Here is a 14,697-nt window from a genome sequence, read left to right on the forward strand (position 1 = left end):
TTTAAAATTTAGCTTATGAAAACTGAGTTGTTCGATCCTAATATGATACACTTACAATAATATGGAATTTTGTTTTCAAGAAAATAGGTTTGGAAACTTAAGATGAAATATTTACAATATATTAATTATTATTGTTATGTAATAATATTATACAATATAATAATAATAAATTTATTTAATTAATTTTCAGCCGAATACATCTTACAATGCAAGAAGAATGATCCAAACCTTGACGCATGTTTGCAGAAGTTGTTGAATCATCTTCGGCCATACGCTACTGCAGGTTAGTATATATCGTAGAATGGGATATCAGAGCGTATTTGAACACACAACACATTGTTATTTTCTTCAATTTATTTGTCGGTAGAAAATAACTTTTAATTAGCATGTAGTTTCTTTACTATATACTGTAAAAATACCGTATAATAGCAATTCGCAATAGCTCAGCATTAGGAAGAAAATTCATTTATAGAACTTACAGTTGGTAATTCTTAGATGCTGACTTCAATATTCTTATTACAGTGTACCCATGGGTCACAAACCCCTCTCATCGTAGATAAATCAGTTTACGAACGTCTGGTGAACAATTTTTCCCTTTGGCTGAAGAACGGTGTTTCGTGGTACGAACATACACACACACACACATGTCTATACCTACAATCTCACGCACTCACTAGTGTTTTGTTGCGTTTGATGCAAACATTACTTGTCATTATTCAAAAACTTTACTTTGTGTTCAATTTTTGCACTTTCTGTTGTACTAATCTCACCCTCACTATGGATCCTGAGAAAGAGAAAAATGTGTTAATGTTAACAACAATAAGAAGCGTAACTATCATTACCGAAAAACACTTAAACATATAAAAGAAAATCACACACACACAGCTATGTTTCTGATTGTTAATTGTATTTACTTTAATTTCAATGCAAAAATTTCAATCGGTTCGCGAATGACGTTACAGAATGGATTTTGATCGTGACTCTTGAATTCACTGTATGTGTTTTATTCAGTTATAAATTTATGACCACTTCCTTCACAGTCTGTATAAACGATGTATTTATAATATAATCAGTTTCAGGAAAAAGAGTTATTTGTTTTGATATCTTGTATAAAATTTGCGTTTTTCTAAAACCCAATAATTCATTATTAAGTCTATTTATATATTTAATTATTTGCCTGTGTTTGTGTGTGTGTCAATCGAGGAGACAAAAAAAAATGTGAAGAACTACCTGATGGATAATGATCAATTTTGAAGTTCAAAACGTGGGCTGAGCGTAGCGTCAAGAACTCGGAATGGCCAAATGAACCATCAGTGTCCGGGAATTATGTGACCAATACAATGGTGGATGTACAACACCCATATCCCATGAAACTATACAGCGTACACTGGCACACATGAAGTTTCACAGCGGACGACCCACTGGTCACCGACTCCTTATGACTCGTAACTGCCGACTTCGTCACTCTTAGGAACAGGAACACGCTAATTAGACCGTAAATGATTGGAAAAAGGTGTGTTAGTCCGATAAATCATGGTTTGTGCTACTCCTTTCGGACGCGTGTTCATGTGTGGCGCCAACAGCACGAAGCTATGGACTCCTCGTGCATGATGTGTACGGTACAGACAGGTGGAGGCAACTGTATGGTTTACTGTTTATTTTTAAGACAAGAGAGCCATAGTTTTGGTTAGGGGAACGCAAAACAAAACAAAAACAAGTTAGTTGGCGGGAGAACGCAAATCAAAACAAGAACAAAGTTAAAGTTAACTTCACAATGACCGTTCCAGTTAGTATCCTTATGCAGAGACGAGAAATTACACATTATTAACAAAATTGGTTAGACCTTCCCTAACCCTAAGCTAAGTCAACCCCACCCTATCCTACTTAACCTTACCTTACTCTATTCTTCTCTACTATACCCTTTTAAAGCGGTTCTACTTATTAATGCCCAGTTGGAGCGTTTATTGTAAAGTATACCCAAAAGTTAAATGTAAACAATCACACTTTTAGTTAAGAATGATTTTAACGTACAGTGCAGTAGATCTCAACATTTTTAGCTGACAACATACGTCGACACACCTATTGGATATTTTATTAATAATATAATATGCATTATAGCAATGCAAGAGTAATTAAATTTCTACGAAATACTGCCTGTACGTAGTACTGACTATTGTTGCTGCTACTAGAGGCGTTGACTGGTAGAATATATTTCAAAATTGATAACTTATTATTTAATTATTAAACGTTTTATAACTTTTACATTCTAAAATTTCGCGACACACACTATGAGACTGCATGACACATCAGTGTGTCGCTACACAACGTTTGAGAACTACTGGTATAGTGTAGAAGAAACCTATGACTTTTGCGGGACAACTAGTCGTCTGTAAGTTATAATAATTCTTTGACGTAAACTCTAAAATATTATATTTTTTTCAGGTATACCCGAAATCGGAATCCCAGCTGTGGATCCATTTTTGCTGGAAGCTATTAGGTTGAAACAAGGTTCCTCAGCCGTCAATGTAGAAGTGACATTATCAAATCAGACCGTCAACGGGATAAGTGGTTACCGTGTTACGTCAGTCAGGTAAGAAAAAGACAATGAAAAATGTCTAATACATCAAGAGTAGATCCTAGAGATAATCATAACGAAAGTTAATCTCTTTTAACTACATATAGTGTAGCCGAACCCAAACTAACAATTTACTCAATATGATCTGCTTATTCCGTAAAAATACGAAAACTCGATCTGGGGATCGTTCAAAAATTTTGAGGCCCTTGATCCAAAAACTAATTATTGGCCAAGACCACAATCTTTTGATGCATTTTGGGATCATTCTTAAAATTCTTGTTGTTAGATATCTTTGTAGTGAAAGCATAGCAAATAGCGAAGACACTCATGTAATATAAAAGTTTTGGACAGCAAAGCATCAGTGGCGCGTATTAGAATTCTTGGGAATAAATATATCGAATATGGCTTCGAGGGTATGCATACATCATGCTATCGATGTTTTCTATGTTTACCTTAGAGGTATCACACTTGGGGACTACACACAGTAAAAAATGGTTGTGTTAATTCAACTCAATTTTAACACAGGGCAGTGGTTCCAGCGTGACTACCAATATGCGGTGTTAGTTCAACACATACCCCGTGCTGTTGGCGTTTAACACGGGGACGTGTTACGTCTTAACGGCGTTTAACACACAACCGGTATTGAGCCGTGCCGTAAGCGTTAGTGAACCACAAAATTACTCCCCCAAACAGTGGCGTATTTAGGGGGGTGGCTTCCGGGCTTAAGCCCCCCCCCCGAAATCTTACTTACTATAGTAAAGTATATGAAATATCTTGCAGTATTTTCACATTTTCAGGCAAAGCCCCCCCGAAAGTTAGCAAAGCCCCTCCCGAAACAAAATCGTAAATACGCCACTGCCCCCAAAATATGTTAAATCGCCTATATGCGTAATGTGTTTACATTAGGCTGAGTCTAAAAAAAACACTTTAAACAAGTAAAAAATGTACTCCAGTGGCGGGGGGGGGGGGCACAAACCACCAACCTTTCAATTACTAGCCGCGTGCTCTTCAGACTTGGCCACGGAGCCGATGAAGAAAAGTCGCTTGTAGAGAGATAAATTGTTGAGTTTGGCTAATCAGAGTGCTCCTTTAAGCCGCGTATATTCGACGATAACAGTTCGGGATAAGATTAAATTTGCTCGCCATGTAGACCTAATTTTATAACAAAATGACGACTGTCTATTTACTTTATTTTATAGTTCTTCCATATTCACTTTCAAATGATCGGCGCCAGTTGCCATCTAATAAAGTTGATGCGTTTGTTGCTTCTAGTACACAACCGCTTAGAAAAAGAAACAATAAAAGCATCAAATGTGGGAGATCAATTTAGAACGCCTAAATGGCACACCTGTTAGTGTTTCTTCAGAAACATTATGTAAAACAATTGAAAACACACTTCGCGGTTTGCATTTTGAAATTTTGCGTATACCTGGATTTGTTTAAGTATATCTTTCTACTGTGTTTGTCTGTAGCTTCAATTCATAAACCTTTATAATTAGATGCCCAACATATTTGGCAATCACGCAGAAAACAACACCGAAGATTCTACACTTGTGTTAATTTAACACATAAGCTGTGTATCATTTCAACACAACTCCAAATGGCATTTGACACACAACTCCAAATGGAGAGTGAGTTGTTCTAACCACTTGTTTGTGTTATATTTTAACACAATCGTGTTAACACATAGGCATGTAGTTGAAATAACACAACGATTTTTTATAGTGCACAAACGAGTTTTATAAAGTAGATTTTACCAAAAAATATCGAAACTTTGGTCTGCATATTGTTACTCGACTACGTTTTATTCTATTATACCTTAAATTTTTCAGCTGTCGAACAAAACTATTGAAATACATTTTTTTTACATAATAATCAATTTGAACTTTACAAATCTGATGATAATCTGTGGACACTTGCAGAAGCTAAAGACATTTTAAATATTTTTCAATAATGTAGCCTGTAACTTACTCTTGTTTAGTCGACAAATACGAAGTATTAATATGTATTATTTTTCCAGGCTTATATCATTGCCTAGGTCTTTTTAAGCTTTTCTAAGTGAATTATTGCGCATTGTAGGTATATATTTCAGAATGTATTCCGTAAGACAACCATTTTAAAATTTATGTATTAATTTTCTTGTTATTTTTATAGCTCTGATGTGAGTGACCCTAAACGATATAAGTTCAATGTGACAGCAGATATTCCTATGTTGTTCAACAGAGGCCGGTATTCTGTGAATGGAAGAGTTTTGGTTGTACCTATCAGAGGAACAGGAAATGCTATGGCTATGATTTGTAAGTGTTTTTTTTAGAAATGTGAAATTCTAATCCAAGAAGTACCAAGAAAGGGTCAATTTTAACCGCCTATTCCGAATTTCATTTTTTAAAAGGATTTTGTTTTTCATGATAAAGTATTTCCTGGGAGCTCTTGATTTTTTTGTAGTGGATGTAATGGAATGCATAGTTTGAATGTAGTGTTTACTTTTGTTACTTTTACATATTTTCTGTTTTATTACTTTTACATTATTACTTTTACTTTTGTTACTTTTACATTATATTTTCTATTTTACTTTTATAAAGAAAATAATTTAATGCGCGCTGGTTTACCCCTTTTTGGTATTAGCTGTATAGTCGTCGTTATTTCTTAAATGATGTTTCCATATATGTAGAATGTCTTAAATAATGTGAAATATTTAACCAATTACGATAAAACTGTACATCAAAAGTTTCTGTTGTTAGTTTAATTTAAAATGTTAAATTTAATCATTGGCATCAACAGCACACAAACTTTGAGGGCACAGATTACCAGCCCCCGGAAAATTAAAAAAAAAAAAAAAAAACAGTCTTCGTACATTGCATTTAAAAGTATTTTTGACTTAAAAAGCAAACAAAAACTTATTTTCGTTTTACTTTTGCCTTTGATAGTTTTGTTTTTTTAATATGGAACTAAAACACACACACTTATAGTTACTTTATTTATTCATGCAGTAAAATTCAACCTCGTTTTACAATTTTAGTTAGATGATACCAAGAGTACGTCAAAAACAAAATAATGATAGAAGATAGCGTGAAGTGAATACTCAGAAACAATAAAGTTTTTGAAAACAGGTTTTAGACCAACAAGCCTACAACTAATGTAAATGAGGCTCAACAATGTATAGTTAAAAAAAACTAGTTTAAAATTATGCTTTTAGCTAAACTAAACTCGTTTTACTGCTCGTTATCTAAAGAAACAGTTTGTTACTTTACAGTTTACTCCACTTTCATCTTCATAGGGTCAAAAACTGGCTGCCTTTCGTTTTTTCCACAAGTATACACAATGTTTTGTGCTACTTTTTCATATCCACTTTACCTAATATTGTTGTGTGAACGTAGCAAACTGCTAGGCCAACAAGCCTACAACTAATGTAAATGAGGCTCAACAATGTATAGTTAAAAATTAATTCAAAATTATGCTAAACTAAACTCGTTTTGCTGCTTGCTATCTAAAGAAACAGTTTGTTACTTTACACTTTTACCCCATCTTCATCTTCGTAGGGCCAAAAACTGACTGCCTTTCTTTTTTCCACAATTAGACACAAACTTTTGTGCTACCTTTTCATATCCACTTTACCTAATATTGTTTTGTGAACGTAGCAAACTGCTATATGGTTGTGGCTCTTTTGGATCATAGATCTAACTTAAGATACTGGAAATATTGGAGGGGATGATAACCGTTTTACAGATATTGAGGGGGACACGTCCCCGGTGTCTTCAGTGGAATTGACGCTCGTGTTTTAATATATATCATGTAACAATCACTTGAAAACAACTCAGGCAAATTTGACCTCCCCTCCCTTGGTAGGACATACAACAATTACTCGTTTACTGCTTCTACAGTTGATTTAATTTGTACACTGCTAAATATGAAAATCGCAATACTAACAAGGACAAACGTGATCGATACAAAATTAATACCACATATTCATTACATGACGATACAGAAATTATTACAATTTCGTAACTGTACCACACCTCTAGCATTTATAAATCGGTCTGTGCGTGAAGTTTATACGTTCTGCAATCAGAGCGTGTTATATGCCATGACATCGAACCAGACATATGATAGATGTCGTCCAAAGGAATCGTCTTCAACGCTACTTGTATGACAGTCTACAAAATTTTCACATTAGTACGAGAAATTGCCTTCCCGTAACCCGACCAATCAGCCTCGTTCGAGTGCAATCGTCTATTTATATGGGCCCTTTTGACTTAAATGGACTACATTAGAGAGTAGAGACACGTGCTTAAACATGTCCTGTTTGAATACTCACGCTTCAGCTCCACTACCTGAGTGGTGCACTACTTCAACGCAAATATACTCAATTAATTTATCTCAGTAGAAACAGAATACGTTTTGATTTCTTTATATGGACAATGATGTTTATTTTACACAGCAAGCGCAACAAACTGGTTTTTGTATGGAAACGTGTCTCTTTTTTAATTCCTAAAAATCAGTAGTCTGCTCAGACTTCCGACAATGACTGTACATCTGGTAGGCTTATTTGGGTTCAAAGAAAGAAATGCAAATGTTCTATTAAACGCCTGCAGAGATAGGTTTAAATGTAAATATAGGAAAACATAGCTAAATATATGGAAACTCGTCGTGATCATTATGGATACGTTAAAACATCAAATAATACTTTTGACGAAGTTAATAGTTTGAAATGTTTACGATCAATATTAACTGGCCAAGGTTACATCCACCAAGAACTTAAATGTGGACTGAAAGCAAGGAAATCATATTATTATTCAGAGAAAACTCTTTTGTCTTCGCGAATTTTGTCAAAGAATGTAAAGCTTAAAATAAATAAAACGATAATTATGCATGTTGTGCTATATGGTTGCAAAACATGATAACTTACTTTGAGAGAACGCAGTCTAAAAGTATTTGAGAAGAGAATCCTGAGAGAAATATTTGAACCCAAGAGAAACACTAATGGGAACCTCGGAAACATCAATACGAAAAATTGTATAATCTATAAGGTTTACCTAGCACTATTAGGGTGATTAAGTCTAGGAGGTTTGAGTGGTCAGGTCATGTAACAAAAAAGAAAAAAAAGTATAAACGGTTTCAAAGTTTCAACTAGGAACCCAATCGGAGAAAGACCATTAAGATCTGAACACAGACGGGAGAATAACATTAAGATGTATCTCGCGAAAATAGGAATAGCCTACAATGTAGAAACTGGATTCCATTGACTAAGAACAGAAGTCAGTGTAGAGCAGTGTTTCTCAAAGTGTGGGTCTCGACCCATTGGTAGGTCGCAGGAAGTTTTTTTGGTAGGTCGCAAAAAGTTTTTCTTTTAATTATGAAAATTTTATTTTGATGTAAAACAAACGTTGTAAAGTACTATTCAGAAAATAAAAATTGAAAGCGTTTGTTAATGAGGTGAAGAGTAAGTGATTACTCAGATCTCTGCTCTGTTATACAGTCAGTAGAGAAGCTGAGTTAGGATAAAAAGTGAGTGAGTGAGTCAAAATCTGTCACGGGGTAGGGTATTGCGTCGGGAATAGCGTTAGCTTTGTGTTACCTTTCTATGGAAATACCTTCACCATCTTTGCGCATGCATACAATTTCATATGATGCAGACATTGAGAAAGCCATTTACATTACACTTGCTCGATCGTCACGGACTGATTGTCTCGTACCGACAGGGCCACTACATTCATAAATTTACATTACAATTTAGTTTTAAAGTGAGATATTTACGATAGACATAAAAAAGAACAGCTAATTGTTCATGTATTAAAATTTAACCATCGAACTCTACTTTGTAACATTTGTGGTTGCTTCAGCTTTCACAACATACCCCAAATAAATTTCATTTTAATCACTCATATGAATTCTTATTGAACGAACTGGAATTAGATATTATTTACAAAATTTAATTGCTTTGAAATATACCACCATTACGTAGAATGTCAATGTGTATTTGAATTAAAGTAAGTGGGCCACAACATTCTTTTTATTATTTAATATGGGTCTCAGTAATAGCAAGTTTGAGAACCACTGGTGTAGAGGCATTGTGAATGCAGCTTTGAACCTTCTTGTTACGAAGGCCATAGTGTCAGTTAATTTATACTGTATATTAAAACCTATCTACGGGTAAGCCACAATTAGTCCGTTTGTGTAATCTGCATGCTATTTCATTTTAAAAAAATACTATTTACTTTTTTATAATAATGTTTGAAAATGTAATAAATTGTTACTTTCCTTTCTCAGACGATGCGTTCGTGCGTGTCTACGCTGAAGGTCGTGTAATTAGCAAAGAAGGAAGGAAACGATTTGAATTGACAAGAATTGATACAGATTTTGATCTGAAGGATATCCATTTGAAATTGGATAATCTTTTCGATGGAGACAACGTACTGGGTAAGAAGAGTTACGATTATTTTAATCGGATCCATTACATTAGATACTTATATACAGTTTTGTAATGACTTTCCTAATTTTGTTTGCTTGTGATGCTGTGATTAATCGGTTCATTTAGGAGACATGAGCTTGATCTTTTATTGTTTGTGTTTATGCATTGACGTTCTATGAGATTCAAGCAGGGATCCATTATTATCCATTTATTTCTGTAAGTGTTTTATAAATACTTCAATAACTTCAATAATACTTCAATAGAAATATTTACAATTCAATCAAAGTTTGTGCGCTATTTAATATATAAAGACAGGGGGATCTATCCTTGATATGAAAAATATCTTGAACTCTTACCAAGCTACTCAATGCAGTCTCTTGAAACGACAAGATCTAATTTTCTTTTTTCCTTTTTCTTTTCTTTTCTTTCTTTTTCTTTACATGAACTTATACATAATGAGGTAGATTCTACAATATTATTGTTCGAAAAGTCCCTTCATGTTTGGAACAGGAAAATGCGCTTATGGCTAGAAACATTTCATGAGCTACTACAGTGTACTAATGCATTAACCCTTTGGGGATCCTATGGTACAATTTGTACCATATGCACTTTTCATGGTACATTGCGTTATTTCTCTTCTATTTGAGCTTTTTCGTCCGTTTTTTTTGTTTTCCAAGTCCAGAGGCCTTGTAGAAGACATTACGTATGGTTTCAGACCGTCCTGCGTCCAGACACAGGAGGTGATGACGTCATAAGTCAAAAATTTCTCTTCTCATTTTCTAAGCCTATGTTCAATATTTTTTGGCGGGCTTATTTTTCTACGTAGAAGATTGAAATTTTGCACAAACATTCAGTCCACCGAGTAGTATTTACCAGATTTTTTGTTCCGATGTCAGTGCTAAAACAGGGGGGAACCAGAGGGGCGAAGGGGTAAAAACAGGGATTTCTTTACCCCCAAAATCCCGTTTTTGGTCATTTTCCCGCCTTACATACATGATAGGACCACGTGAGTCATACCATCTGAAAGGCAGTTCCATTCTGAAGAGAATGACGGTCGAATTATTATTCTAGGGTAATTAGGGCCGTCTCAGTGAATTTTTATCCAAATATACTTCTGTATAGGGTAAAAGTGGGGCAAAGTAGGGGAATTTTTTCTGGCGGGCCTATTTTTGAACGTAGAAGATTGAAATTTTGCACAAACATTCAGTGCACCGAGTAGTATTTACCAGAAGTTTTTTTCCGATTTCTGCGTAAAAACAGGGGGGGTCCAGAGGGGCAAAGTTTGAAAAACTGGAAATTTTGTCCCAAAAAATCCCTTTTTTGAGGAATTTCCCACCTTAGATACATGATGGAGACATGTGAATGGTACCGCCTGAAAGACAGTTCTATTCTGAAGAGAATGATTGGTGGATTATAGTCCTAGGGTAATTATGGATGTCTCAGGAATTTTTTTCCCTCAGATCATAGTGTTTTATGGTACGTTGGGGCACTGTGGGAATTTTTGATAAAAATTCTCCCTCCCTTACTATTCAAGATAGAAACTTGAAATTTGGCACACACATTCAGTACACCAAGTACTATTTATCAGATTTTTTTTAGATGGCTACGATCACACAGGGTGGGTCCAGGGGGGGCCAAAGTTCGAGAAAAAAATTTTTCCCTCCGAAATTTTCACTTTGACATTTTTTCCCCGCTTCTGGTATATGGTATGAGCATGTAAGTGGTACCATTTGAAAGCCAGCTCTATTCTGAAGAGAACGAGGTATGAACCATGATCCTAGGATAAATAGTGACGAAACAGTAGCTGCTTGAATGAAAGTCTAAAAAATAGGCCAAAAAGCCAGGATCCCCAAAGGGTTAAGTATATCACCTGTTAGGGCAATGTGCTCAATATATAATAGTGTTCAAATAAAATGCCCTACAATAGATATATTTGATGTACAAATAAAAATATTTTGACTACGTAGTTTATCATGTAGTCATTTACGTGTGTATTCTGCTCAACACTGTTAATGGGCACACACCTGTTCTGTTCAATATACAATAAATAAATAAATAACATTACGGCCAATTCAGTAACGCGATGACTGAATTTTTGGTAGGTATAAGCTCAACCATGTCAGAAAAGCGTATTCCCAATCGTGTATACGGTCGTTCTTTCCTAAATTTTCGATGTAGTGTAAAAATATAGGTAGTGTACAACGTGTAGTTCCGTATACTCCTCATTACATCTCTGAACAATGTCATTTCATATTGCAGCAATGACTAGTGTAGCTCACGATCCGTGACGAGACAAAACATAAGGTTATGTTGTTTCGTCTCGTAAATTTTGCACAAATCTCATCTAGTGTCGATTCTAGGAACATTCTTTCTCGCCTTCAATAAATTTATTACCTGATTTTCTCTTAATATCACCAAAGTGCTAGTAGCAGTCGTTTTCGATTATTTTAACATGTCATTTCTCCGTGTTTTCGCCTAAATTATGACCCCTTGTCCCCCCTTAGGATATGAATTTTAATCAATTTAGTATCGTTAGATTCTTGGTAGGTCTAAAATTCATAACCGTGTTAAGTTTCATTTTAATTGGCTTAGTAGTTATGGTGTGATGCAATTAGACGAAAATTCACATTCATTTTTAAGGTAATAGATTTGATTATCTTTTTCCTCCAATGACTTCCATTTATACAGTATAAAGAACATCAACCATATTTCAAGGAATTACTCATAGTTCAAATAATACTTAAAAATAATCGAAAATGACCGGTATTAGTATCCAATTCATCGTTTCTGGATCTCTCTGAGATGAATACTGACACTTCTAGTTCCGCTTAAGTCCAAATTCATCTCCTCATCATGGGAGATGAATGATGAAGGAGGAAATGTCCAATCTAAAGTATTTGCAGTCACTGGAAAGTTGGTGAAATTCCAAATTTTTATCACCACACTGTCTCTTTCTCAGAGCTTTGTTTGGAAACAAATTTTATCACTATAATTATTAGTGTCATTATCAATATTAGATCATGTCCAATCACCCCATCTTTTCACAGACTAGAACACTACTTTTGTGTGGTTTTCTCAAGATACTTATCGTCGTTGCGTCTCGAAGAACCGCCATGTGTTAAAACTACAACTTTTCAGGATAAGCAGAAAACATTCCAATCTCTTAAAGTTTTGCCAAATACAATGAAGCATTTGAAAAATATAATAAAATTGGTTTTGCGTATATTACGCACTGGACACTGTTGTAGCATGCTTCAACAATATTATATTACTATTTTTATTTTTACGTAGCACATGTCGGTTTATCTTTTGCGCCTTTATAAGCACAAAGAGGATCAGTACGTACGAAATGAGAACTTGAAGGCTTTAATTTCAATCTATTATTTTTTTTAGTTGTTGTGGCGAAACAATTGAATATTCACTTATCACATTACATGGGACGCTGCCTGACAGCTTTCAGGTTTATTTGCACGGTATAACTCATTTTCGACAAAAATGTAACATAACGGTTCTTCGAGGCGCAGCGACGCTGTGCTCTGTCTCCTTTGGATATTTGTTTCGTGAATTAGAAGATTTACTGAAAACTATCTAAAGTATATGCATACTCAAATAGGTTGGATACTCAAGTTCAGAAAGCAACCCAATTGTAACACTTTTTTTTGTTTTGTATTTCAGGAGATACCGTTAACAAATTCTTGAACGACAACGCCCATGATCTGATCCCAGAGGTGAAGCCCGTTATTGCAACTGAAGTTAGCCGAATCATTAAAATGGTGTTAAATGTGGGCTTACGAGCAGTGCCTCTTGAATGGTGGCTCAAAGACGAGTAAATATTGGAGAGACAAAAGAGAAAGTATCATCTAGGTGTTACCTATAAGGCAATATTTATTGAACGCATTATTTTTTCCGTTCGATTTCTTTTTAACTTAATTTCTGCCAGGTATTATCGAAATTGTTTTTTTTTTCGTTGAAAATGTTATTTTTAATCAATTATGATATTGATCTCAATTGCTTAAAACTAAAATTGAATGATGGGAATTTGATTTTAGTCGAAATATGTGGATATAACATGAAATTTGTAATGATGTCTGCTAAGTCGTGCTCCATAATATAAATTGCTAGAACCTTTCTATGTCAAGTGTGCCCTCGGAAAATACGTGAAACATACTCCGGCACCGACCCCACCGCCCTCTTACGGAGGAAACCTCTTTGTATTGGAGGAAGAAGTGAATGACCTAGGCGGTGCCAATTTGTCATTCGGTCATTTGGTTTTAGTGAGTGAAGATCTACGTAACCTACTTAGAATGGCTAACAATATAGTACATAACGAAGCCGATGAAACAATTCGGAATATTTCAATGTGGCAACCCTGTCTGCATCCAACTATTGGCCAAAGCAACTTGTTCCCTCCTCTTTTGAGGGAGGTATGGGAAAACACACATAGACAACAGTGCTAGCAGGGGCATACTTGAAATAGAAAGGGTTTAGTAGGACAAATCATAATTACGCTATTTTATTAGATGTATTAAGAAAGGAAATTATGCAAATTATTTACACAATTTGCTTTAAGATGTCAGAGGAAAAGTTGTACAAATAAGTTACTGGAAGAGCAGAATACCTTATTATAAAATATACATCTAGTCCCACATTATTTTATTGGTAATTTAAAAGTGCATTCTTTAGAGTGGATATTATTTGATCTACCGATTTTAAGCAATCCTGAAAAATAAATCATAAACCATTGAATTGGAAATACGTTTGGTATACCAAACGCCATCTTTCACCAGGGCAATAGTATGAACTTCATTGTTCATTAAAAAGAAAAACCTATAGTTTTAGGATTAAAATTTTAGAAGAGTTATATATAACACAAATATTTAGTTTAATTTTTCTTTTTTACTACCAAACGTTTCAATGACAAGTTTTTTTTTTTTTTTTTTTTTTTTTTTTTTTTAATATTGCATATATGAATTTTAATACAAAATTAAGTTATGCTGTAGATGTTGACCCAAGAAACTATGGAGTAATTCGTATTTTCGTAATTCGTATGGTAAAAGTTTAGTTACATATTCCATTAAGATATGTAGAATAATATGAAACAAATATTTTTGAGAAATCTAAAAATGTCCCCCTTTTTAAAAGCCTTTCATTTGATAACTATAAACTACATAAATTTCATCGTATATATTTTTCACAGTACTTTAGGTTAATCCTGATTTATTTGAATGGCATGGTTTATGATCTAATTATTATTGTTAAGGATACTTTTTATGTATCCTGTCATAAATTTTAAGTCCGTTAACTTACAGAGAAAACCGACAGAAATTTATATCAATATCGTTTTTACTATTATCAGAGAATGGTAGAACATACTGTGTATTCACTAATTGTAATCTGTCAAAATTACCAGAAATTTGTAGAATTCGTTCTAAGAAGAACAAATTTACCAATATTAATCAAATATGTTAAAAGAAAATTTAAGTATTATTTCTCACAGTAGTAAACATTTTCTATTTCGTAATTTCAAAGTTTCATAAACCCCAAGAAAAATATAGGTTAATGATGCAGACGTAAACAGGAGATTTTTCAATACACTTTTGTAAACTATGATATTTTTCAAATTGTACAGTTTTGTCAATTTTGTCGAACGTACATATTTCTTATATGTATATATTAAGTGTAATTTTTGTATTGAAAAGTAATATTTGAACTA

General features: G+C 34.2%; 1 protein-coding gene across 1 annotated transcript in view; it reads left to right on the forward strand.

Moving 5' to 3' along the window:
* Positions 1 to 13,900, forward strand: part of LOC145692023 (protein takeout-like) — a 36,926-nt gene extending 23,026 nt beyond the window's left edge. Inside the window, exons 2-6 of the mRNA XM_081767319.1 lie at positions 191 to 283; positions 2,443 to 2,590; positions 4,730 to 4,872; positions 8,843 to 8,992; positions 12,660 to 13,900. Of these exons, the coding sequence (XP_081623445.1) occupies positions 191 to 283; positions 2,443 to 2,590; positions 4,730 to 4,872; positions 8,843 to 8,992; positions 12,660 to 12,814 (689 nt within the window). The 3' untranslated portion in view covers positions 12,815 to 13,900. The remainder of the gene's footprint in view (positions 1 to 190; positions 284 to 2,442; positions 2,591 to 4,729; positions 4,873 to 8,842; positions 8,993 to 12,659) is intronic.
* Positions 13,901 to 14,697: the final 797 nt, after the last annotated feature.

This window comes from Thermobia domestica, chromosome 8 (assembly GCF_964235325.1).
Source record: "Thermobia domestica chromosome 8, izTheDome1.hap1.1, whole genome shotgun sequence".
NCBI classification, from domain to species: Eukaryota; Metazoa; Arthropoda; class Insecta; order Zygentoma; family Lepismatidae; genus Thermobia; species Thermobia domestica.